Source organism: Protomyctophum parallelum, assembly GCF_964188405.1.
Source record: "Protomyctophum parallelum genome assembly, chromosome: 2".
Lineage (NCBI taxonomy): Eukaryota > Metazoa > Chordata > Actinopteri > Myctophiformes > Myctophidae > Protomyctophum > Protomyctophum parallelum.
The window spans coordinates 2,764,976-2,791,104 of NC_139699.1; the positions used below are offsets into that span (position 1 = coordinate 2,764,976).

The window sequence follows — 26,129 nt, forward strand, 5'->3', positions numbered from 1 at the left end:
CTATTTCAAGCATCTATTCTCTGGCGCGCTATTGTCCATGTGTCGGTTAGATTGACAGCACACCAGGACATCATTAGCAAACTTGACGTCTGTTTAGCACAAGACATAGTTTTTCTTGTGTGACGGACAGTCAAAGCTAAGAGCTTTACTTTTTTTTTTTTTTTTTTTTACAATATTTTGTATTTCTTACTTCAAAAGGGATTAAGACGTCTTGAGTAATTACAAACATTAAGCTTCACCATTCATTCTATATCACTGCACTGACATTTAAAGAGGGCCGGAACAAAGAGGCCTTAGCTACCACAGATCTGTTTAGTTGTAAAGCAAAGAGAATTCCATTCCTCTTGTGTAAAAATGACAGGACTGGGTTCAAAAGGCAACCTGTAAATGGCAGGCTATGGAATTAATGGAGGAATGCGATGCTTTAAAGTGTTCCTTTCATACAGGAGAAAGAGAGATACGGTTTAGCTAGCCAAGTGTCCAGAAAGGGATGAAAGCAAAGCGAGCTCTATGCAGAAATCAGATTTTTGTAGGCAATGCTGGGTTTGTTCAGTCGCAGGACTGGTCTGTGACTGAGCAGACGCAGACATTTGCCCCATTTGTCCCTACGGTCAACGTCAGTCTTGAGGAGTGATTGAACCAAACATACACTCATACAGTACATGACATCACATGTCATAAAGTGCCGTAAAGTACAGTAAATTACTAAATTACTGGAATAGTACTCTGGTAATGGCAATGCCACTAGGTTCTCACTACTTACCGCAGAGGGTTTGGCCTACAACAAATCCATTCTGTATATCCAAATCCAGCTCATTTTCTAGCTGTGCAAGAACATGAGGGAATGCCATTCTGCACAAAAAAAAGGTACATTAATGTTTATCCCACTTGATTATCCTATTCAATATGCAATGGCGAACAAGAAAGAAACTCTGAACTTGTGACAGACAACACCCCCCTTAACGGCTGTATTGATTTCCATCTTTGACCACAGTTCCCTCAGAGCACTTTTATCCCATTTCTCGTGTCCACAAAGCTAAAAAAGGGGTCACTGACATTTTCTGTATTTGAGCCTTGACCTCTATTTTAGGACTGAGCTGTGCGTTTTTCGCCAGCCGAAAATAAATGAGAGCTCTGCTCTCCACTCGCTGCCTTCCACCGGCATGTTCCTCTGTCGCTCTTCATTCGTCTTCATTAGGCTCGTGTTTGACCCGCTTCTTCAAATCTCCGCGAACATGCAGTCTGCAGGGAGCCAGGGAGGCTGGGGAGGTGGCAGCCCCAGATGGGTACACGCTGTCTTTAATGGGGCATCTTGTTTATTGTGTGCGTTCTCTTGCAGATGCAGAGGCACTGTGCTGTGGGCTGGCACTTGCTGTACGCCTAGTTCATACTCGGTGGCTCGATAACGTCATCTTGAGGCTAACAACGGGGGTCGCGTCGCAATTTATATAAATTGAGCTTTAGTTGTGGTGAAGAGCCGTTAAGTACATCAGAGACCAAGGGAAGACTTCGCAACTGTCAACCTGTTATCTCCTAATTTGGCCTCAAGAGTCAGAGCCAGATGTCAAGTGGACACTGTGGAGAACTTACAGAAAGCCTCATTTATACTCTGTCGTACAATGGCGTGCCACACCGAAAATAGCTGATCTACAAGTTCACAACGCTGGTCCCGTGATGCTGTCATTACGACGGAGCACAGATTAGGCATATAAAACATACGATCTGGATTTCATCCAGCCTCCTAGAAGCAAAGTAATCCTTTTGGAGCTCAAGTCATAATTCAACACAGGTCTCTTTTTACTCCAGTGAGTAAAAGCATTGCAAAATGTAATCATGATTTGTGTCATCACATAAATTCATGAACAAAGGCGGTAGTTTGGGGGATGGGGGGGGGGGGGGGGGGGGTGGAGTCGGTGGACCAAAGTATCTGGAGAAAGAGAAAGGCCAAAGTATCTTGAGAAAGAGAAAGGCCAAAGTATCTGGAGAAAGAGAAAGGCCAAAGTATCTGGAGAAAGAGAAAGGCCAAAGTATCTGGAGAAAGAGAAAGGCCAAAGTATCTGGAGAAAGAGAAAGGGTGCCACACCATAATTACCAACTGGTTGTTTAAGTGAAGAAAGAAGAGAGAAAGACAATGAGAGAGACTAAGGGAAATAATTCCCCCTGTCAGTCAGTCTGTCATCAGCCAATTTACCTGCTGCTTGAGGGGGGGTTCACTGGACACATAGGGGGAGATAATCTCTTCATTCATCTCCACTAAAAGAGGACCAGCCCAATTAGCTTTGCCACATTGAGTGGCAGCACTCTCAATTCTGTGTTTGCTTCCCCCCTCTTTATTTAATCAGTAGCAGTGTACCGTTCATGCTGCCTCCAAATTTAAAATGGCCCATCAAATTTATTCAGGGGCTACCAAGCAACAGTGAAATAATCATCATCATAATAATAATAATAATCATGTCTTTATTCAAATCTGCCAAGTCTGAAAAATCCACCACTGCAATTTGCTGTGACTGATTGGCCACTGGGATGCTTGCTTGCTTGCTTGGGGGACATCTCTCCAGAGCTATGTCATTGAGAAGATTTAACTTGGGAGACAGTTGCTGATAATCAGTGTGCTAATGCTACTCCTTTTTTTTTTTACTTGGCTTTCCAAAGGGCACATCGCAATTATGATGCTTGCAGAAACAGGAGTATAAAATGTAGGACAGATTATTCAATGCATGGTTCGATTTGCTTGGGGGAGGGGTGGAAAATATCCACTGTGCTTTTGATATCGACCCCTCTGGTCATTCAGTTTTCCTGCGTCTGGTCAGACTGAATTAAATACATTAATTTCCTTTTGGGGGAAATGTAGAGTTGTCTGATCCGTTTGATATTTAATTTTGATAATGTCAGTGTAGAATGTAATTTTAATGTAACATTAACCCTGGAAATCCCTAATTTGGGCAAATGCATTGTGAGCTCGTAGATCATCTACAGTATCTCTGCTATTCATGTGTACGAATAAGTATAGGGGGTTAAGTGGTTAAGAAGATTGCCTTCCGTTCCTCCGTTACAAATCGTACCCTGCGTGTATCACTCTTTAATGGGATGATTTGCTACACTAACCCATCCCTTCTTCGCCCAGAGACCAGTCAGAGCTGCTTGGCCTGGCCAGTGAGTGCACACACAGTTGTCAGATCCAGAAACTCAAAGAGCTGGGACAACAATAGCCTCCGGGGCAGCAGCCAGCCATTGTAGCCTCTCTGACATCCTACAATACAGAGTATACTGGATGTAGTCTTTGTGTGTGCCACTGCTAATACTGTGTGCGGCGCAGTTCATTTCCTAAAACGCTGCGTGTACCCATTTTGGTATAACAAAGCAAAGATCAATAAACTTAAGTGAATCGTTCCATATCTGTGTAGAGAATACAGGACTCGACGTTGTATCTTGTGTCATCTGATGTGCTGTCCAAAACAACAACTGGCATTTGTTTCCCCCGGCTGCTTTGTGTGCCATCAATCATTAAGCTGTAGTGTCATATTTTATCCAATGCTAGATGTCTCACTTTGAAGGTTCATATTTCCAAATTAAAGGCACTACAGTCTTCCCTAGACAAACTGCATACTGTATAGCTTCAGCTGTAGCCGTGTTCCCCTCAACTCTACTACTGAGGAAATGACTGATGATCTATGACATTTTATATAAACAGCCTGCTTAGACTGCTCATTGGCAAGCACTCTCTGTGTGACAGATTGCCTGGCTTAAAAAGGAGCACAAACAGTCGAGTAAAAAGACTAAGCCATCACATAATGTCTAATAAAGAGCTGTATTAATTCTAATCCCATATGGGTAATTATGAGATTAATATGCCAATCCTGGGTTTTGGAGGGTGCAGTGGCCAGAACTACGCAAGTGGGAGCTCTATTGACTGCTGTTCATGACTCATTTTTACAAGTGTGTCAGATTTCACCTAGTTTTATTTCAAGAAACAAAAACGATGCAGTGTTGTTCTGTTCCATAACACACCACTAATGCTCTGGGGCATGATTTGTCATTGTTATTCGGTGCTCGCTCACCTACACTTAAAACATGATCCTTCTGGATTTTAATTAAGCACCAAGGTACCTCCCAGGGGGTTCTGCCTTGGCAAAGAAAACCACTTTGATTTATGCACAACTTTGTTGTTCCTGCTCGGAGCTCACATCTTACAAGGGACTATGGTGATGAATATGCAGACGTGGCAATTATTCTTATTTGTCAATTAGTTCATGTTAATATATTTAGTATAGAAAGAATTCCTGTCAAAATGCAAGTGATCACATAGTTTAACTCCTTGAATGAGCACCCTAGTACACCCTAGTAGTACCTTCTTTCTCTGTAAATATGGTAAATGGTGCATTTATATAGCGCCTTTATCCAAGGCACTTTACAGAGATTGTGCATTACATTCACCCATTCACACACACATTCATACACCGATGGCAGCGGAAACCATGCAAGGCACCAACTAGCACATCGGGAGCAATTAGGGGTTCAGTGTCTTGCTCAAGGACACTTCGACAGTAACTCTGGGGGAGCCCGGGTTCGAACTCCATCCAGGCACTCTACCCCTGAGCCACCACCGCCCCTGTAAACTGTAAAAACAGTAATAGGCCTATACATTCAGATGCAACTGACCTGGATGCAGTTCCCACCCTAATATAGAATGATAATGAAATAAACAGATTAGGCTGCATGGCAAAACTGCTTAATAACCTTATGTGCAGAGACTCAGAGCAGAAGTCCATTTAGTTCACTATTTATAGTGGCTTTCAAAAAGACTAATTAGTAATGATTTGGCGCCTATGATGACTATCGTCTGTCTTTTTAATACAGTATACTGTATGTATGCATTTCTATGATGACTATGGTCTGTCTTTTTAATACAGTATACTGTATGTATGCATTTCTATGATGACTATGGTCTGTCTTTTTAATACAGTATACTGTATGTATGCATTTCTATGATGACTATGGTCTGTCTTTTTAATACAGTATACTGTATGTATGCATTTCTATGATGACTTTGGTCTGTCTTTTTAATACAGTATACTGTATGTATGCATTTCTATGATGACTATGGTCTGTCTTTTTAATACAGTATACTGTATGTATGCATTTCTATGATGACTATGGTCTGTCTTTTTAATACAGTATACTGTATGTATGCATTTCTATGATGACTTTGGTCTGTCTTTTTAATACAGTATACTGTATGTATGCATTTCTATGATGACTATGGTCTGTCTTTTTAATACAGTATACTGTATGTATGCATTTCTATGATGACTTTGGTCTGTCTTTTTAATACAGTATACTGTATGTATGCATTTCTATGATGACTTTGGTCTGTCTTTTTAATACAGTATACTGTATGTATGCATTTCTATGATGACTTTGGTCTGTCTTTTTAATACAGTATACTGTATGTATGCATTTCTATGATGACTATGGTCTGTCTTTTTAATACAGTATACTGTATGTATGCATTTCTATGATGACTTTGGTCTGTCTTTTTAATACAGTATACTGTATGTATGCATTTCTATGATGACTATGGTCTGTCTTTTTAATACAGTATACTGTATGTATGCATTTCTATGATGACTATGGTCTGTCTTTTTAATACAGTATACTGTATGTATGCATTTCCTGAATGGGAGTCTATCAATAGTGTGCCCACTTGCTCAAAAACTACATTTTCAATTGTAAAATGACAGTCATTTAAAAAAAACAGAATGCAATGCTAAATATTGTTCTTCATAGCCTATAACATTCAATAAAGATGGAATGCAACCTGAAAGCGACCCAAACATTTAATTTACTTATTTCATTTAACCGTTAGTGTCAACTCCTGTACGACAGCAAGTGAAAGAGAAAGTATCCAGCATGCAATGACATCTGGAGTGTTCATTTTAGACTAACTCTTTAATTATACAAGTGTAAAAACAAAAACAAAAAAACAGCCTGTGTAATTTGTACAGAGTTAAAATAAAATGCCATGCATGGGCATTACAAGCACATGCTCAATATACTGTACATCATGGCACCAGGAAACAACACCCAGACAATGGCAGGTATGAATAGCATATCAGTGGATCACCAGAAAGTACCAGCACCAATGATTACAACAACGGAATGAGACTTACAAGAGGGCTGGATGATGTACAGTATGAGTTTAAATAAACAAGCTGTTGCATTAACAGGGGGCGAGCCTTTACATTATGCTTAACTTGTACCTTGTCATACAGCTGTGTGTCTCATGACAACAATAGATCTATAGGCCCACACAGCACAATGTTGTGTTGTGATTGTGAGCTTAATACATCATCTGTCTTTGGCGAGTGACAAAAAATAAACTATAAATCAGGCTTCACCGTATTTGTTTTTGCCCTCGGGTTTCTGTATCAGCAGAAAAACATCTTAAGACTCTCTCACCCTCCTAGTTATATTACAGGGCTAAATCCTCGGCAAGACTAAAATAAATTGCAGACAGTGTTCACATAATATCCTTTGGGTAATAAACCTGTTAGCCAAAGCTAATATTAGTGTTTCTGTGCCTAGTGAAGTAAGTATTACTTATTCTGTAAGTGTATAGCTTGTGTAGTTCTCAATATGAAACTCTACGCGAGGCCTGAGAAGTTGAGTTACCCAAGTGAGCAAATATGCTGCTGATTTTAATAAGCAATATGCCCTGCAATACAAGGAAACTGACATTTGTCCAATGACACAAGACCACATTTGGAGATGTCCGCAGAACAGCGCATCTTTGATCAGATTAATTGGAACAGACATTAAAGAAAGGGTATAATTATGGTCCAGCAAGGTGATATAGCCTCGCCAAAGGGCAACGTCGTATAGTTCCCACAAATCTGAATTGACCCTATATATGTCTTACATGCTACATGAAATTAAAGCGGTCAGCCGATCTCAATGTCACGAGGACCATTCCTGAGCCGGAGTTTTGTATGTAAGGTCTGCTCCCTCCTAGATGAATATCAGAATCTAATGGAGTCTTGAAACTGCAGGGGTGCCACGGGATCGCCCGTGATTAGCTTGTGGAACTGCTGAAGGTCACCACCGCTGAGCTGAGCGAGCCACACACGCCTTCATAAAACCATGCAGCGTATCATTATTTTCAAAGTGTTTCATTAGGGACGGTTAACCTTGGCTAACTCTGAGCTAACAGTTTAATCAGCCGACTGTAATGTCTTTGATACAAGCGTAATCATCCTGCTTCTCCTCTCGTTTATCAGTGGGGAAACGGGGAAAGATGTACTCTGGTCTAATTCAAGGAGCAGAGATCCTATTTTTTTCCCTCTGCAAAGGTTATAGGCAGGTGTGTGAAAAGGTACAGTACACCTCCAATGACGAGGAATAGATCAGTTTCCCCTGGAAGGAATGTGGTTTGAAAAAGGATTCAGCGCTAGACCTCAGCAGTCCTTATTGGTCCTGCTTCTTCTTCTACCACAGCACAGAAAACACGGACAAGCACTGTTGCTGCCAGATTGTGCGATAGAAATACGCAACAGGGTCTATGAATACATGAGCATGAGCATGTGACTATAGGCCACATGAGCACATAAACAATATACATTGGCCATTTGAAAATAGACAATCTACAGGAAGCCAGCGCAAATAATCAACTATACTTGAGAAACAAGCCCCAAAAAAAAAGAAAAAACCTGCAACTACCTACCGATATTTACAACTTAAGCTACTTTACTTCTGTAAAGTAAGCCCAAACCAGGCCCAAAGTTGATTATAATAAATAGACATGGCAACACTGCAGGCAAGCATACTATGGACATTATGCAGAAACGCAAATACAGTATGCTCCAACTTCTATAAACATTCAAAGTCTGCACAGGAATCCATGTTCAAATAGTCTGGAGGAGCTCGCAACATAAATATCAGACCCGTCTGAAGTGAGTGGTGCTGCTGGGGTGTCTGACGATTCGTTGTCTTACTATTGGTTCTGTACTTCGTAGTACTGTTCTTTGTAGTACTGTAGTGTACTCTGTTATTACAGTACTGTACGGTAATGTACTTCATATTTTGTCACGTGTTGTGCACGGCAACACGTTGTGAGCTTGTAGATCTGAGATGAAATACTGTAATGTACTCCTCCCTGGTGTGTGTGTGTGTGTGTGTACGTGTGTGTTCACGCGTGCTCTACTGGCATCTTTAGGTGTTGCAGATACGTACACGTACACACATAGCCCCGCTTACTAGTGGCTAGCACCATAAAAAAAACCCAACAACAACCAACTTTTCGTTTCATTTGAGTTATATCACAGTAGTCAGTAATATTTCAGTGACAATTAACTTGAAATAAAAAATCATTAGTTACATAAAACACACTCAATAGCGGAAGAAATCTGTGTGTTATAGTTAGATGAAAATTCGACACATGTGTTCCACACCCCCACAGGGAAGCAGTGCCCGGTGTTGAGTCGGTCAGACACATGGTTGTCCAGAACCGGCACAAAAGGCCTCTACCCGGGCTTTGGACTTTTTTCATGTCAAAGACACTGTATGGCGACCATCGGGACAAACTTATTTAGTCGCCGAGAGGCTAAAGCGGGTGAAATGTTTACCGGTCAGACTCGCTGCTTGTAATGAAATCACTTCTCCAAGATCCATGTGTTTCAGCGTTTTGTTCATTTATTAAAGTTTAAAAACAATTCATTCACAATCCTTTATAAAGCGGTTACTTACAAATATGGAAAACTTGAAATTTGTCAAATTGTTTTGATGACACTTTCATTACAGGAGTAAAGTTCTACAAGTTCTGCTAGGCCATGATCAGTGTCCGGCCAGTCAGTCTCATGAATCCAATTGGGTACAGGTCAGATTCACACGCATGCACGCCTAGGCACAATGGTTGATCTGCGCACACAGCGGCACAGATAGTCTAGTAACAACATGTTGTTGACGTGGAGTCTGTGGACGTTTTACTGTGAGCAGAAAGGGAGCAGTTGAATTGCTGGGCAACTACTGTTGCCTCGTAAAACCTCATAAAAACCTCAAAGCTAATTTCCTACATTTAATTTGGTAACAGCGCCAGAGTCTCATCTCTTGGTTTCAACACTCTTTGTTTGTATTATCGATCTAGAAGCAAAAAACACGCTGCAGTGTGCAGCATTGTTATCTTATATATATATATATATGTGTACATCATCAGATCATAGAGTCTTCAATCTCTTGATGAGTCTTACAATATGTTTGGACTTGACCCTGGCTAACTAACCTAAGACTCAATGTCTTTTGTCTTCCTTTAAGTTTCAATGTATTTGTCCCAATAAAGAAAATTCTAAAGGAGAATGAAATGCCTTTTCTCCTTTAACCAGTGCTTAACCCATTCTGAACTGGGATCAGATTCATACGAGGTTTCCGCCGGACACACACTGGTCGGATTAACCCATTCTGACCTGAGATCAGATTCTAAAAATGTCAGTCGTTCTTCGATTTTTCCAAAAATAGCAGACCTACAAGCTCGTATCGCGCCACTCGGTGGCGCGATATGAGCTTGTAGATCTGCTATTTTTAAATAGCTAAAGCATAACATGATGCCGACACCAAAATGGGTGCCCGGTCAGAATGGGTTAAATTAAACCCTATTACGATATACTTTGTTGACTGCAGTCGCCCAGACGCTCTCTACTTGGTAGGCCCCTCCCCCTTTCCCTCTACACAACTTTGCCGGAAATAGCCGATCTACAAGCTCACAACGCATTGTGAGCTCAGGCGGCGGTGGCTCAGGGGTAGAGTGCCTGGATGGTAACCGTAAGGTTGCCAGTTCGAACCCGGGCTCCCCCAGAGTTACTGTCGAAGTGTCCTTGAGCAAGACACTGAACCCCTAATTGCTCCCGATGAGCTAGTTGGTGCCTTGCATGGTTTCCGCTGCCATCGGTGTATGAATGTGTGTGTGAATGGGTGAATGTAATGCACAATCTCTGTAAAGCGCCTTGGATAAAGGCGCTATATAAATGCACCATTTACCATTTACCATTTTAGATCTGCGAATTTGGCTGAATTGTTCTCCCCAAAATAGGGACACTAGGGATAATATGGCAGATACCCTAGGTGGGGTTGGTGAAAGGGCCTTTCTGTGTGGAGTTTGCATGTTCTCCCCATGTCCCCTAGGTTAGGTACCCTCACACAAAACATGTAATCCTGGTCTCTATACTGCCTCCCCCTGGTCAGCCAGGGCCCCTGATGGAGGGGAAAGGAACTGGTTGGAATAACATGTTCTTTCCACGTGCTACGTCCTACCGGGGAAACTCCCCCCGTCAGGTAATAAGAAGTGGCCTCTACACTCCTCATGCATTGAAGGAAGCATGAGCTCAGTTCGGGGCTCTCCTCATGTTGGCAGAGTGTGAGTATAAGCTCCCAGGATTATAGTTTAGGCAATTGGCACCAGGTGAAAAATGGGTTACAAAATTGTGGGACAAACTTTTCGATAAAAAGGGTAACTCTAAACCACACAAGCAAGCAAAACGGTCCTTGAAAATTGTAGGAATAATTTTATCAAAAATGGATTCAAAAGAATTTCCATTTAAACCATCTATAGGAGAGCATGAAAGGAAAATATACTGTTCCAAGGACAGCTGATAAATTCCCCTCTAGAAGGATACAGTAGAGTGGCCTCCATCACAGAGCACCTTCACATCTTACTGCCATTGATATCCGACATGAATTATGGCAAAAGGACAATTCCAGGAATTCTCAAAAAACTATGCATCTGCAATAGAACATTTCTTATCAGTCTAATGCATGTCCATAAAAAGATCCAATCAAACTGTGGCAGAGTGCGGTGGCATTTCTCCAAAAATGAGGAGAGTATTAAACTGTATTTATTGGGTAAAGTGATTTTTATATGCTGCAGTGTTGGTGCTAAAAGTTAAATTGGATTCAGATAGATATTAACATTAACACACTGTCACAAGCATCCATAATGTTTGGGCAAAGTGAACTGGCAATCATTAATTATGATGTATATATAATGGATTAACTCTGAAACCCTGCTTGCAGTTATACTGTAGGGGTCCAGGGGAGTAAGTAGCTCAAGCATACAAGCATACAATAAGAACAGCGGTTTCCAAATGCTGCATATGGCATGTACATGAGGCAGGCTGGTGTGCCCTGAGAGTCCAGGGATTCTTTGGGATTGTGTGACAAAATATTTCATAAAATACACAAAAGGTTATGAATTATCTTCCCATCCTTGATCCACTCTCATTTCCCAATACAGAGGCAAATGCTAAGAATAGCTGATCTACAAGGTCACAACACATTGTGACTGTGAGCTTGTAGATTCGTTTTTTGCTATGAATACTGGCGTGCCTCGGCGTGCCTTGTAAAAAAAGGATGTAAAAACTAAGCAATAAAAAAAGCTTCTGAACAGACAGGTAAATAATCACAGACTGGAATTCCACAACGCTAACAGCCAAATTGTTAAAACTTGTACATTTCCTTTAAAGTGAACAATAAGAGAGGGAAACAGGAGATTATATCTCCTGTGACTGCACTGGAGCTAAACAAATAGATTTTTAGACAGCAGTGGTTCCCAAAGTTGACAATTGAATGAATGACACAGACAATTGAGTGGATGTATTTCACAGCCATCAGTGTCTCCAATTGTGTTTGTAAAATGACACATTGACATTAATCATGTATACAGTAGGTGTGGTGAGTCATACTCAACTGTGAGCTGTCCTTATACATGATGGCATTACATTATATCAACATGCCATCCATTTGAAACTAAAAAAAGTATTATTTACCTCCAATATTTTAAGCTCTGCCCACTATGTCTGAAGGGTGTTTGCACACCTGCTTTTACTGTCCTGGTGGCTGGTGTAGCTCGAGCCAGAACATAAAAGATGCGGAACAATCACATTTTCTATGTCCCCCGAATAACATGAAATATTAGACACACTTTTGAGTCGTTGGAATCCGTGCCACTAATGAAGAGGAAATTCACATTCAGCAGAGCCCGTGAAAACACATTGTTGAAAGAGTGACATTCTGTGAAAAGCAAAAGGGCATAATTTCCTTGAAGGCTAGCAACACAATCACAGCAGAGAAAACACTCTTGTGAAAACAAACCCAGAAGACCATATATTTATTTTGTTCCGTGACAGGGCTGATCTGTGAGTCTTGAGTGAGTGGTCAGTAATTGTAAAAGACCTGATGTTATTTCATCTGCTCAATAGATATTGCTGCCCAGGAATTAGGGGCATACTTGAAAGGGGAAAAATATATAGACAGGACTGAGAGGCATCGATTCTGATAACAGCATCGATGGATTCAACTTGTCCAGCGTTGTCCTACCAATTAAGAGCCGAGCGAGACAGAGGATATTCGTTAAAGACCTCTACTCGTTAAGAGTTGAGGGACTGTAATCACACATTTGAATAGAATATTATTACTGCATGTTGCGCAGCCAGTAATAGCCCAGTAATAGCCCATTAACCCATTTAGGACAAGATTCTACAAATGTCTTCTAAATCATGATGTTTCTATATCAGTGGTGCTCAACCTTTTTCACGTCAAGGACCCCCAGAATTATCTGCAATTGGCCACCGTCCCCAATTTGAAAATATGTTGTTCAAGGGACCCCCCAGAAGCAAAGATTTGAGTTAAAAATATAATATATATTGAAAGATTTACGCAAAATTTTAAGATTTTTGAGCGGTGCCTCCGCTCCATTATGGAGCTGTGTCCGTCCGTCCGTCCGTCTGTCTGTCTGTCTGTCTGAGCATGGGCGCGTTCCTGGGGGTCTGGATGTGCCGTGACCCCTGCACAGTACACTACAATACAGTACAGCACACAGTAGAGTACAGTAACTATAACAATAAATGTATAGTTGCACTGCTCAGTTCACACAGGTGTGATTTTCAAAAATAGCTAACGTATGACATAATAATGCTTAAATCACCAAAAGGTGTTCCCGTCCTGAATGGGTTAAGAGAATTAGGCAGTGGGTCTATGAAACACGAAAATATGCATGCAGTGGTTTAAAAAAATAAATCTCTTCAACTGCAACCCGAACCGTTACTGGGACCCAACGCTTATTGAATCGGCCAACCGAGAAATGATTGAGTGGTCCTTTTGAAAAGTGTTAAATTCACGGTTGATGCTGTCAAAGATGTAGTGAGCCAAGACCAGATTGAAGCGGTTTATCATGCTGGAAAAAATATATCTTGTGGGGACTGGTCTGATTCATGGGGGCTCAATGATGGCAGCAGCTAGATTCCATCACACCGCTATACAGACCTTGGGAGTCACATGATAAGACCCTTGTGGTTCCGGAAGGGTTTGCCTAGAGATGCTCTCACAAAGACCTGGATTTTACAGAGAGATCAGGGTTGAATGTAATTAAACCCTTAACCAAATGAACTCTAGCGAACCTATTCCGGGCATAACCATATTAATAGACTAGACAAATTACAGATCTACCAGCTCAGCTCACAATGCGTCACCACGTGAGTCGTGACACGTTGTTTGCTTGTAGATTGGCTAGTTCTGGCGAACAGATTTGGTGTACAGAGAGAACTGAAGACCACCCTGGTCTACACGCGTGAGCTTATAGATGAGCTATTTTCGCCAAACTTTATCCTAAAAATTATTATTACATAACACAATGTGGTTGTGTCCCAGCACAATAGTATGCTCACTAGGAAACCTCATCTGGCGCTACTTTAAACAAAATAAATTACAGATGGGTCATACCATGACTATTTTATGCATGATAATGATGTGCGAACGATTTCAGTAGACAAATAGAGAGGCAATCTGAGGCAATTTTCAGTTCATCTTAAACGATGGATTGCATTTCGCAGATCCATTATGTTTGTCACTGGTCTGATGTGAAGCGTAATCTGGAGAGGAATATTCATTATAGCCTCATTGCGAGAAGAACGCCTGCTTCATTCACGACTTCAGACATGAACGATTAGCTTAATTCACATGCAATATCCATGACATCCTACTTCCGGTCTTCCTTCACACACATTCTTCTGCAGTGTGAACACTACGAAATGTCTGCCACTCCACTTTGACAGTTAACTACGGCAGATTGACAGACTTGTATTCATGAGACAGTTTAGGCCGAGCAAAATAATAGTTTGGTCTCTGCCTAAACTGTCTCTGGTTGCCGAACGACTCTATTATCATCTATCAGATGATTTTATTGGCATTTGGTGGGGAAAAAAAGTCAAAGTTCGACCAACCAAAAAGGTCTTTGATCACTAAAATTCTCTTTGGTGAGACCACCTGTCGTGTGAAGTCAAAATGTTTTGGATTGCGTCATCGCGAGGAGCTGCACAACACAACACAACACAGACCTGTGTACTAGTGTTGCGAGCGAGAGAGAGAGAGGCGACGGTCCCTCGGATGAAATCATGAACATAGTATAACAACATACATAAGAATTAAGCCCAACACTTATACACATACATACGTGATCTGTTTCGGAACGGTTCACTTCACTCAGCATTCAGTATGCAGTGTAGCTCTCCACTCGAAATGAATGAATCTCTGCATGTTCTCATTTTAGTTTAGATTGTGCCTATACTTCATTGCGCGGCGGCGATACCACACACCCAAAGTAGCCGCTCTACAAGCTCACAACGTGTCCGCATTGTGAGCTTACACAGTGTGTAGTGTGTGAGCTAGCTAGCTAACGTTAGCTATGTTTTTTGTCTTTTAACCTGTAGCACTAGCTAGCTATACTCAGGCAAATATTGAAGTTATTAAAAAAAGAAGCCCATCCATCATTGCCGTAGTAAAATAAATAAATAATAATAATTCCCTACCTACTCAGCCTAAAAATGACAGGCAATCGGAGACCAAAGTATTATTTTGCATGGCCTTCACTGGCACGTGGTGGTGCTTATGGTATCAGGTACGGTCACCCCTAAACCATCTCGGCCCCCCGACCTCACGCCGACCGCTCGGTTCGACGGTATTCTTTATTTTGTTTTACTGAGAATAAGGTTAAAATAAGTTTAGGGTTAGGCATGGTTTTACTGGGGTTAAGTTTAGGTATAGGGTTAGGTTTAGGCATAGTTTTACTGAGGTTAAGGTTAGGTTTAACCGTTTAAGCATCATTTACTTAGGTTACTTTAGGAATACCAGGCCGCGCAGTTCCGCCGGCTGTACGCCCGGGGCGAGTTGTTAAGCGGCGAGTCGTCTCGTATTCGTGCTGATGTTGTACAATCAATGATAAATGGACACATAATCTAACCACCCACATACTATGCCACTCACGTGCATATAAATACTCCTCCTATTGTGATGCTCCCGTCAGATGTTGGGAATTTTCCGCAACAACCTGGGTTGTTTTATATAACAGCACTCCTACAAGTGTCAGGGGATCTGTAGAGCTCAATGGGTTGTGAACAGCATTAACATTACAGTTACAGTATGTACAGTATGCAATTCCCACTGTGGTCCCTGGTTCTAGTTTAATCTCATACACTCTGGATAAAATGTGCACACATCCCATGAATATGGTTGGATCCAAAACAACACAGTACTTTCCTGTTTACTTAAACCATATCTTAATACTTTGACGTACATGCTGCCATGCAAAGAAATAAATGGCGATGTGCTTATTGCGCTGGCTGTGGCATGCATGGGCAACTGGCGGCCCGGGGGCCCCACCTTCACTTAATGTGGCCCTGCAGGATAATTACTAGTGTTAAAATGTTATGTCCAATGTATTTGTATTTAGTTCATAAAGTTAACATAACTATAACTTTTGAAAATTTGAAATTAAATAAGAATGTAATATTTCAGGATTCCAATAAAAAAAATAGCACAGCAATAACAAATTATTCAGGATTTCAATTCAAATATAAGCTCAAGCTCAAAACACGTCACAGTGCGACGCGTTTTGAGGTTGTAGACCAGCTACTTTTGCTACGACAGTAAAGGCTCATACATAGTCTGGATTTACGGTGGTGGGGTGACCACCGAACTACAACATGACATCACGAGCCGCGGTGAAGAGCAAACCACCGCCACCGCTCCAGCCCTTCTCTCTGTTTTTACTCACCACCACTCAACGTTATTTCAGCTCACCACCGGAGCGGTGGTCACCTTACCACCGAAGATCCAGACTATGAATAGGCCTTAATATGCAACTTGTGGAAATATAGTGGCCCTCTCCATTGTCAAAGTTCCCCACCCCTGCGCTGTGGGATTTCAGATAAGCTTATTTTATTTTTATTTATTACACCTACAGTATAACCCATTAAACCCAAGGAAAGTATCTGTCCTTTTAGATTTTAGCATTGGCTATTCAAAACACTGATTTAGAAGGTATTTGGAGAATCAGCCTCAGTCAGGTCAGTTATATACTGGCGAAGCACTGTGGGCTTGCAAATAAGGGTATTTTTATACAGATCTTTTTTAAATGACAACTTTATAATGATGTGCCTAAAATATGGACACTTGACATTTTTGTTGTTGTCCCTCATGGTGACCCACGTCTTGGAGCAGAAACCACTGGTATAATAATGAGAGTAGGCTCCATGCTGACTGATGTTTGAGGAGAGATGTAACCGGCGGTGGATTTATGATTGGGGATGGTGGTATTAAAGACGGTCTTGTTGAGGGCGGATCTGGCTAATGGCCTGTCAAGTCTAAAGATTTACATAGCCCAGTTACCCACCACAACAGGCCCCGCACGTTTCCAACTCAGAAAGTAAACTGATCCAATGGCATTTCCATTTGTGAACCATTTCCATCGGTATGGTTGGGAACTGGGCCCATTCCTGGATTTTCGGCCTGCTTTGATAACGGTGCTTGGCGCAGCAGGAGAGCTTAGGGAAAAAGCGAGCCAAATTTGACCGAGACCTAATTTTCCGACCTCAGCCATCGTTCTCTGACCAAAATCTACTCAAATGCCTCATCGACAACCTCAACTGTACGTAACTCGGTAACCTACAATGTGTTATAGTGGGGCAATATGCCACCAAACCAATCACTAAATCATCCAAAACATGTTATTTTCAAATCTGGCATGCCTATTCAGGATGCTGTCTGTTATTAGAATCTCAAGGCATCAGAGTTATATTTTATTTATTTTTGTGTAAGCTTTGCAGCTACTGCGCCGATGCCATGGCGCCATGGCATGATTGTGGGTAAGCTAAGAGGCTATATTCACTGGCATTTTCCAATCCACCTCATAAAAAACAAACCAGGCAATGTGCTCCAATGTCATGGCACACAGGTTCGGCATGAAGACAAATCGTTGTAGTAAAACGCCAAGTTGAAGCAAATCGAAAGGGACTTCCCATTATTGCTTGTATGTGACTCTGCGTTTCTGTATGTTTTTGTTGCATATATGATTCCATTTATGTGTGTGTGGATGCGCTCATGCATGCATGCAGGCTGCAGCCACATGTCAATGTGATCAATACAATGAGTGTGTCAGCCATGATAATCTGGTTGCCCTAGGAATCAGAAATCATCAGGCTCATAGGGTTATTACAACTTTGCTTTTGGTTCCCTCACTACACACTCAAACCACAATTTGTAACTACCATCTTTGAAACGCCACCAAACGTTTAATTCAGCATTATTCTATCACCTCTATGACAATCATTCCAGAATATGACGCCCCCCCCCCGCCCCCCCCCACAAGAAAACCATCATAGTATCATACTATAATTCTAACAATGTCTGTGTGTGTGTGTGTGTGTGTGTGTGTGTGTGTGTGTGTATGTGAGTGTGTGTGTGTCAGAAACAAAGCATTATAGCATTATCTCCTCATTGCCTGCACCAATCGCTCCAACTTTTCACACAGGCATTGACCATATGAATATGGAGGGCTTAACGGAGCCCTTTTTTCGATTTGACACATTAATTATTAATAATTAATTTATTAGTGAATAAAAAATGCGGGGGGGGGGGGGGGGCAAATATCTCACAACGGGTAAGGGCTAGTAATAATAAATCAGGTATTAGGGGAAGATTTTAGGACAGATGTGGATAAAGCAAACCTACGACCATGCTACATGTCTGATCGAATCTTAACATCACTTCTTCATTTAGCCACTCGATCTGCCCTGGCCTGAATTTGTGCACACTCGGACAGAGAAGTCATTCTTCAGGGGTTAGGGACTCCGAGTACAGTCCGCCTCCAGGCTGGCAAGCTAAAAATAACAAGTCTCTAATCGCTGAGGGAAAACTAGGTGTTCAATAAATGTGGTGAACCAGATCTCTGACAAGGCACAATTAAAAAGACTCAGCAAAACACATGGGCATGTGCACGTCCTGGGCACTAATAATGTTAGGGTCATAACGTCATATCCATCAACTTGTAGGTTTGACAAAGTAGACGATCTCTAAAGTTACCCCCACACCATTTAAAGTTGTGTTTGGATATGTTTAGAATGCATGTGTGATGAAATGGCACCAGCTGTGTACACTGTGCACGCGCACACACACACGCACGTTTGAACAGTGACTTAACCCCTTCCCTCCCATTCAACTACGATGGGAAAGACAAAGGACGCCTAGCCTGCACTCCAGCCAGTGGACAATAGGATTTGCGAAGGTACAGTAATTTCTGCATCCCCCCCGCTTTGTCCACCTTATTCCTTTTAGATTTTGGCCTCCATGAATATGCATCAGGCAACCGCAACAGGGCCCCCTGAGTCACTCACAATTAAACTTCTGTTTCACCTAAAGCACATTAATTTTTATGGCCTTGGTAAAGACCGTGAATAATTGCAGCCGCAACACTTGCATCATCACTCCACGCATTACAGGGTGGACAACTTTCTAATTGTTGCCTTTACAACACACTTTAGGTCTTTCGCACAGCAGATGAGTGGCCAATGAAATTCAAAGTAGACGTTAAACAAATTCTCAAGGGGGGCACTTCGTATTTGTTCAGTGTGACAGGACAAACCGTCTGCTGAGCAGCATCAGAGGAGGAGCCCTGAGTCACCGACTTTAGTAAAATTCCCTCAACAAAGCCCATTTCTTATAACAAAGTCAAAAGAATGTCAATGGATGGATCTTTCCCCAACAATGAACAATCTTTGCTTGATGAGGTATTAACACAATCCAAAAATATACTGGCTCCAACATGAACTTACCATTTCCTACAATATGTTACATACTGATACAATACTAGAAATAAGGTTGAAAGGTTGAAAGGTGAATCTCCTTATATATTATGTTCTATGACCATGTCCTTGTACTGTTTGTCATTATGTTCTGTGTGACTTTATACATTGTCAATTATGTCAATCAAAGCAGATTCCTGTGTACACACAGTAGGCCTATATTGTATTTGGTGAACAAACTGACCAGTTGAAATGTGTAAGCCAAACCCCCCCCATGCCATGCCCTATGATGTATGGGTGCTGCCAGAAACAGTTTGACTAATTTAATGTGTTCAGGCTGCTATGGATCTTTTTCCACATCTGTTGGTAATTTCATCCCCTCTAGTCGTGTAGCTAATAAAATGTTACATTAAATGGATATTGTATCTCAAAAACTGTTAAAACTTCAGGAAAATGGTACATGGGACCATAAATATGCCAATAACACTGGGCCCGTCTCATGAAAACGATTCAGTCCATCACAGATGACTTTAAGGAATACTCAAACCAGCTGAAGCCAAAAGAACTCCTCGCCTTTGACTGACGCCTGATTTATGCCCGATTGCGTGCCATGTCGCGCACCAAAGAAAAAGCAGATCTACAAGCTTACAGCGCTTTGCACTCTTGACTCATTGTGAGCTTGCAGATCTGGTGTATTTGGTGTGGGACGGCGGCTCGCAACTAAGTATATAAATCAGGCGTCATGTTGTGCATGGCAGCAGAGCTTTGCCCAGAAAAAACCACATAACTCTAACCATCCCACATATCACCAGACCTTGGTGTTTCAGCAACCAAAATGAGAACCGAAATACATACGTGGACATGTATTCATTTAAACTTCCAAAGTGAGGCAGGTCTTGTAAATTTCACTGACTATAACCACATGTGCTCTCAACAAAAGCCAAAGAGCCAGTAAAACTAAAGTCATTATACCAGATAAATTAAATGCAATGTAAAACTCCCTTGCAGTGTTTTGAAGTACTAGCCAATCAGTGACATAAAGGGCCATGGACTTGTGAACATAACCCATGCCATTATACAGTATATATAAATAAATAAAAAACAAATAACCTGGGAACCATTAAGAGCTTCACATAATCCTTAACCCATTCTGACCTGAGATCAGATTCATAGTTTCATACGAGGTTTCCACTGGACACACACTGGTCTGATGAACCCATTCTGACCTGAGATCAGATTCTAAAAAATGTCAGTCGTTCTTCGATTTTTCAAAAATAGCAGACCTACAAGCTCGTATCGCGCCACTCGGTGGCGCGATATGAGCTTGTAGATCTGCTATTTTTCAATAGCTAAAGCATAACATGATGCTAACACCAAAATGGGTGCCCGTTCAGAATGGGTTAATGATAGGGTTTCATTTATTTTTCATAATTACAACAGCTCCTTTTTCTTATTACACATATTTGGTTAAAATTATTCAGTTGAGTGCAGTTGCACTGTTTTTCTTCTCACGCTGCCATCTCTACTAAATTCCAGTGCTAAAAAAAGTGGACAGGTTCATTAGTCCCAACTGCAGCACCTAATTAGGTTTGTGCTACACATTTGGATATTTCTCTAGATTTAAAAGAATCTCTGATGCTTTTAAGTTCCTCCAGGCCTCTTCTGTCTCTGCTGCTTTCATACAATTTTATATTTCCTGTGCCAATATTTTGAGAGGCTATTGCTGGTTTCACATGAAAACTGCTAATCTGATTTGATGACTGTTGAAAGCACAGTTAAACGTCTCTCTCCATTATTCAAAGGTGGCTTATAAATAGATTAACCACAACCTTTATATACTTTGTCATATGACAAATAAATAGCTGATCTACAAGCTCACATATGTGACGCATCAAGACACGTTATGAGCTTGTAGATCTGTTCGGGGGGGGGGGGGGGGGGGGGGGGGGGACCATAGAGTTATTAATTTTATTAAAGAAACAACACTCAATATCTCTGCATCGTGGACAAATCCTTGCAGTGACTAACTGTAGCCCAAACATTTAGATTCTCGTAGAGGGTTTTTTTCGATTCTGACGAATCTCTCTACGAGAGTCTAAAAGATAACCCCCCCCCCCCCCCCTTAACGTCGAAAGTTGAACGTTTGTGCCTCAAAATCACTCTTACCTTGTACAAATGCAAAATCTAAGCTGCTTTAAATGTTGCCCCACTTGTTTGTGAGGTGTACGGAATCAGATTAAACACGGAACATGCTTATTTTTCAATAAAAAAGGTATTTTAATCAACTCTGTCTCGGAATCTGGCGGCCATCTTGCTTTTCTCTCCATTGTAAATGCGCAAGAGAACCCTGGCCGCTAGGGGCGCGGGCAATATTCTGTTGCGCCGTTTACCGCATTTAGAATGGAGGATTCAGAAACAGAGTGGATTAAAATACCTTTTTTATTGAAAAATAAGCATGTTCCGTGTTTAATCTGATTCCGTACACCTCACAAACAAGTGGGGCAACATTTAAAGCAGCTTAGATTTTGCATTTGTACAAAGGTAAGAGTGATTTTGAGGCACAAACGTTCAACTTTCAACGTTAAGGGGGGGGGGGGTTATCTTTTAGACTCTCGTAGAGAGATTCGTCAGAATCGGAAAAAAAACCTCTACGAGAATCTAAATGTTTGGGCTAGACTAACACTGTCAGGTCACCTCTCATTTGGCTGATTCAAATAAAGAATTACTATAAGTATTATTTGAATGTTGCTGGAGTCCATTTGTAGAGATGCTCTAATGAGCATGTGGTTCAAGTGTGTCTCTAGAAATTCACTGAGGAGTTGGATTTCCCCCCCCCCCCCCCCCCCCCCCCCTCCCATCCTCTACTCCCAGCTACATTTTTTCCCCAATTACAGTTATAGATTTCCTTTGGCTTGTGCAACTTGCCAAGCAGAATGTAGAAGCCATGTTTCTACTGTAATATAAAGCAATATGTTTAGGCTTCTATAGGCCGGGCGCACACATGAATGATGAAACTATGGGGGTACTCATGACACCTTAGGCTGACCATAATATGGTGACAACAAGCATGATGAAACAGTAGACACAGACCTGGTAACGGTTGAAGAGGCCATTTACACAGTGAAGTGAAGGCAAATTGAGCTGTACTTCATCTTAGAGGTAAATCATTATGGTGGAGAAGGAAGTTGGGGGGGGGGGTCACCATTGATCAAAACTAAGGTAAATAGACAACACAAATGTAACTCAAGGGAAAGCAGAAGGACATGTCCTGTCCTGTTGTTGTGGTGGTGGTGGTACTTTGAAGAAGCACTCTGAGCCATTGCTGTTGTGCCATGTTTGAAATGCATGCATGACATGCGATTAAGAAAACCATGAGTCAACGAGAGTACAATGACGGATTAAGAAACTGCCATGTCGTGGAGTGTAGGAGATCTGTGTGAGAAGTTGTTCTTGTACAATACTTAATAAATGATTACATCTACTTACTACTCTAAAAACCACTTATGTCCAAGTAACCCACAAGACTGCTGTCTCATGCCATAACAACTGTTATTGTCTGGTTTCAATGAGGTTCCATTTCAGTATCAATTGATTTATGGCTGTGTAGAAATTGCATATAGGTTCTTAATGCAATCTTAATGCAATGAAAAAGATAGGCTACGAAGGGCATGTGGGTGTTGTTGTTTTCTTCACAACAAAGTAGCAATAGGGCTTGTGTGACCTGTAATGCAACACGGGAGCATACCTAACCTAGTAGTTGATTTGACACTGGATATTGCCTTTGCCTTTCACACATTCAAACATTTATAGGGTGCCGTTCCAGTGACCCACCACTGATCTTTTAAGAAGATGAAATCGTATAGCCAACAGCGCCCTTGATTGTGGCTCACATCACACCGGGTGAGAGTTATTAGTACTGTAGGTGTAGCTAATGTAATGAGGATGGTTCGAGTTGTAGCCTACTGTGTGTACACACACACACACACACATGCGCGCGCGCGCACGCACACACACACACACACACACACACACACACACACACACACACACACACACACACACACACACACTCTGTACTCTGTATCAGCAGCAACCTTCAATGTGAATGTGATCATTCTCTCTCCGTTCACTACAAAGTTTATCCCAAGAAGTGAAGCGGAGGACAGTGACAGACAGTGACACAGGCAGGCAGCGGCACTTCTTGTGAACAATAACGATGTGGCTGTTGAGGGAGGGAGGGGGGGGGGGAGAAAACGGCAACATATAAAATGCACATATTGTAATGTTTTATTTATATAAAGCAGAATTTCTGTCCGATTTCTAAGATACCGGATGAAATAAAAGCACAGTCCTACAGACTAGTGGGCACATGGCTTCAGCCCGCGGGGTACCTACCACTGCACACAAAAACTATCAGGAAAGGAAAACAGTACAATTCCTCACCTTGTTGAAGTTGTAGTAGCCCAAACAGTGGGCAAAATCCAGGTTCGCTGGCTCTCCTGGAATAGAATTTCCACCGGCAGTGGGATAAAATCTTACATCCATGATGTCTTGTTGGGGAAACCGCGCAGCTGTATTACAACAGAGCGCAATGTGTCTCTCTCTCTACCGTGTACAATCCAACCGACGCGCACTTGGATGCAGAGAGAGAGAGAGAGCGAGAGAGAGAGAAGGGGGGGGGGGGCAGCGGTGCTGCTGGCCGAAGCTTTGTTTAGGACACAACGAGATTCTGACAGAAAGAAAGGGGTTCGGGAACTTCGGGGTGAAGTGAAGCCAGGGGGAAGTTGTGATACTACTCCTCTACTACACCGCGCTTAATAAACGCTTCATTTCTGAGGAGACCGACGCCACGCAAAGGTTGGGACCGTCCGTGTCTCAAGTAGTAGCTAGAAGAAGTAGGCAGCCGATAATAATGTGTGCGCCAGGACGCGCAGTTTGCCCATGCATCTAGAAGCAGCTGCTGTATACAAAGAAAGCCATGCGTGCGTCGTGGTTCCAGGTCCACCTCCTCCTCCTCCTCCTGTTCACCCCGTTCGGATGGAGATGGACAAGACAAAAAAAGAATCAAAACTTAAAGTGACGGCGCAATAATAATACGTTCACACGTGAAACAGCCACTGTCCATGTGTATGCACGCGGTATCTCTCTGTCTGCAATGATGATGAACGTGCGTGTCCGTATTCTCCCCGTGACAGTCAGTCAGACAGACAGAAGTTTGTTCCCTATCAACTTATAAAAGTAGTTAGCTTTATAGTAGTCTAAATATTCTAGTTTCAAGTTGAGAGTACGTACGTACGTCTACCGTCGCTTTACGCAATCCTACCTGCTAAACAGACTGTGTTCGAGGGTTTGTAGTTTGTACAACAGGCATAATAACAAGCCTCCAGAGTTGTAAACAATTAGTATACGTGATGCACTACACCGACTATCTGTTCAGTGCTGCTCAGCCTCCGCTGTGGTGATGAACAAGGCAAAATGTGCGAGCAGGCAGGCCACGCCCCAAACACACCAAGCCACTCCCACTTTGACCGCAGCTGTGGATTTTAACTGAGTGACATGTAATGCTAACTAACTGGTGATTGACATGGCATGGCAAGCTGAAGCAATACATATACATTGCATTAAGTTACAGTATAATGTATTATATTATAAGTATAAATAGCAGCATTTGCCTCTGTGCTTTCCGTTGACCTACATTTATAACTTTCCAATTGGATTTTAATTGGTGTAACAAAGTAATGGAACAAAGTTATCACACTTGATCCCTCCAGGAAATAGGCCTACACACACTCATTGTTCATCTGTGTTAATGGCAAGTACTTCCAAAAATCTGAACTAACCCTTAATGCCTTAAGCAAATTGTGTCATGCTATTAAGTATAATAGCGTACTGTAGGCTATGCCACACTAAATAAATAAGTCTCACCATTTTGAGGAAACAGTTGATGAAATTTTCTGACATAGGAAAGTGATTAATCCAAAATATTTCCCCCTCAGTAATCAATAAAGCTCTGGTGGATGAAATCATGCCATGTCCATTACTCCACTTCCAATTCCGATGTAGGCTAGTGCATGGGACAGTGGAGGATGTGTATCCTACACAATCACCTGATCAAAACGATTGAATATCCCAGCATCATCCTTTTACCTCGGCTACGGTAAGTGAGCGATTGTTCATTATATTATAATGTCCATTCCAAGTTTTATTAGCCTTTGGTTGTGAGGTTGAACTCTATATACATTAACTTATTTCTCATTATACGTGAGTGTAGTCTATACTTATAAGGCTCAGTCAGTTCATCCATTGCGGGATGGACTTGCTTGTCAAAATAAGCTGATCTACAAGTTCACGCGGTGCATTGCGGAGCACCACGTTGTAAGCTTGGAGATCTGTGCATTTTGCAGTTTATGGCGTTTTTCACCTGACGTTAGATATTTCCTGTTGCCTTATGACGTGAAAGGGGGCGTGGAACAATGCAAATGAACTTGAATGAGAACGCACTTGTGTTTTTACGCCAGCTGCCAACCGTAAGTGAAATACACCTATGATTCGCACATATCAGGGACATATACATATCAGGGACATATACATATCAGGGACATATACATATCAGGGACATATACATATCAGGGACATATACATATCAGGGACATATACGCACCCCTCTGTGAATTGCACATTGTTTTTTGGTTCTACCGTTACAAAACCAAAAATCATTGTAATTGAAATATGACTTTAAACTAGCGACTGAAAGCGTAAAGTATTTATAACAATAATTACTAAGGTAATAAAAGCAAGTGTAAAGTCTGATCAAATCCCCATTGCAATGACGTGGTAATTGTTCTACAGCTATCAGGACCAAATAGCGACACCTGGCTTCATTTTAAAAACGTAATGTTTCCCGTCTAGGGAGGGGCTCCCTTGGACCGTAGCTGGCTCCTTTCCACGTGACGGGGCAGTGGCTCTACTCTTGCGTCCCCCGCGGATGACTGTACTTCTCACCTATCTCTAAGG

General features: G+C 41.8%; 1 protein-coding gene across 1 annotated transcript in view; it reads right to left on the minus strand.

Moving 5' to 3' along the window:
- The window catches only part of tox3 (TOX high mobility group box family member 3), an 85,963-nt gene extending 61,692 nt beyond the window's left edge, over positions 1-24,271 (minus strand). Inside the window, exon 1 of the mRNA XM_083759954.1 lies at positions 23,559-24,271. Within this exon, the coding sequence (XP_083616080.1) occupies positions 23,559-23,660 (102 nt within the window). The 5' untranslated portion in view covers positions 23,661-24,271. The remainder of the gene's footprint in view (positions 1-23,558) is intronic.
- Between the last annotated feature and the right edge of the window lie 1,858 nt (positions 24,272-26,129).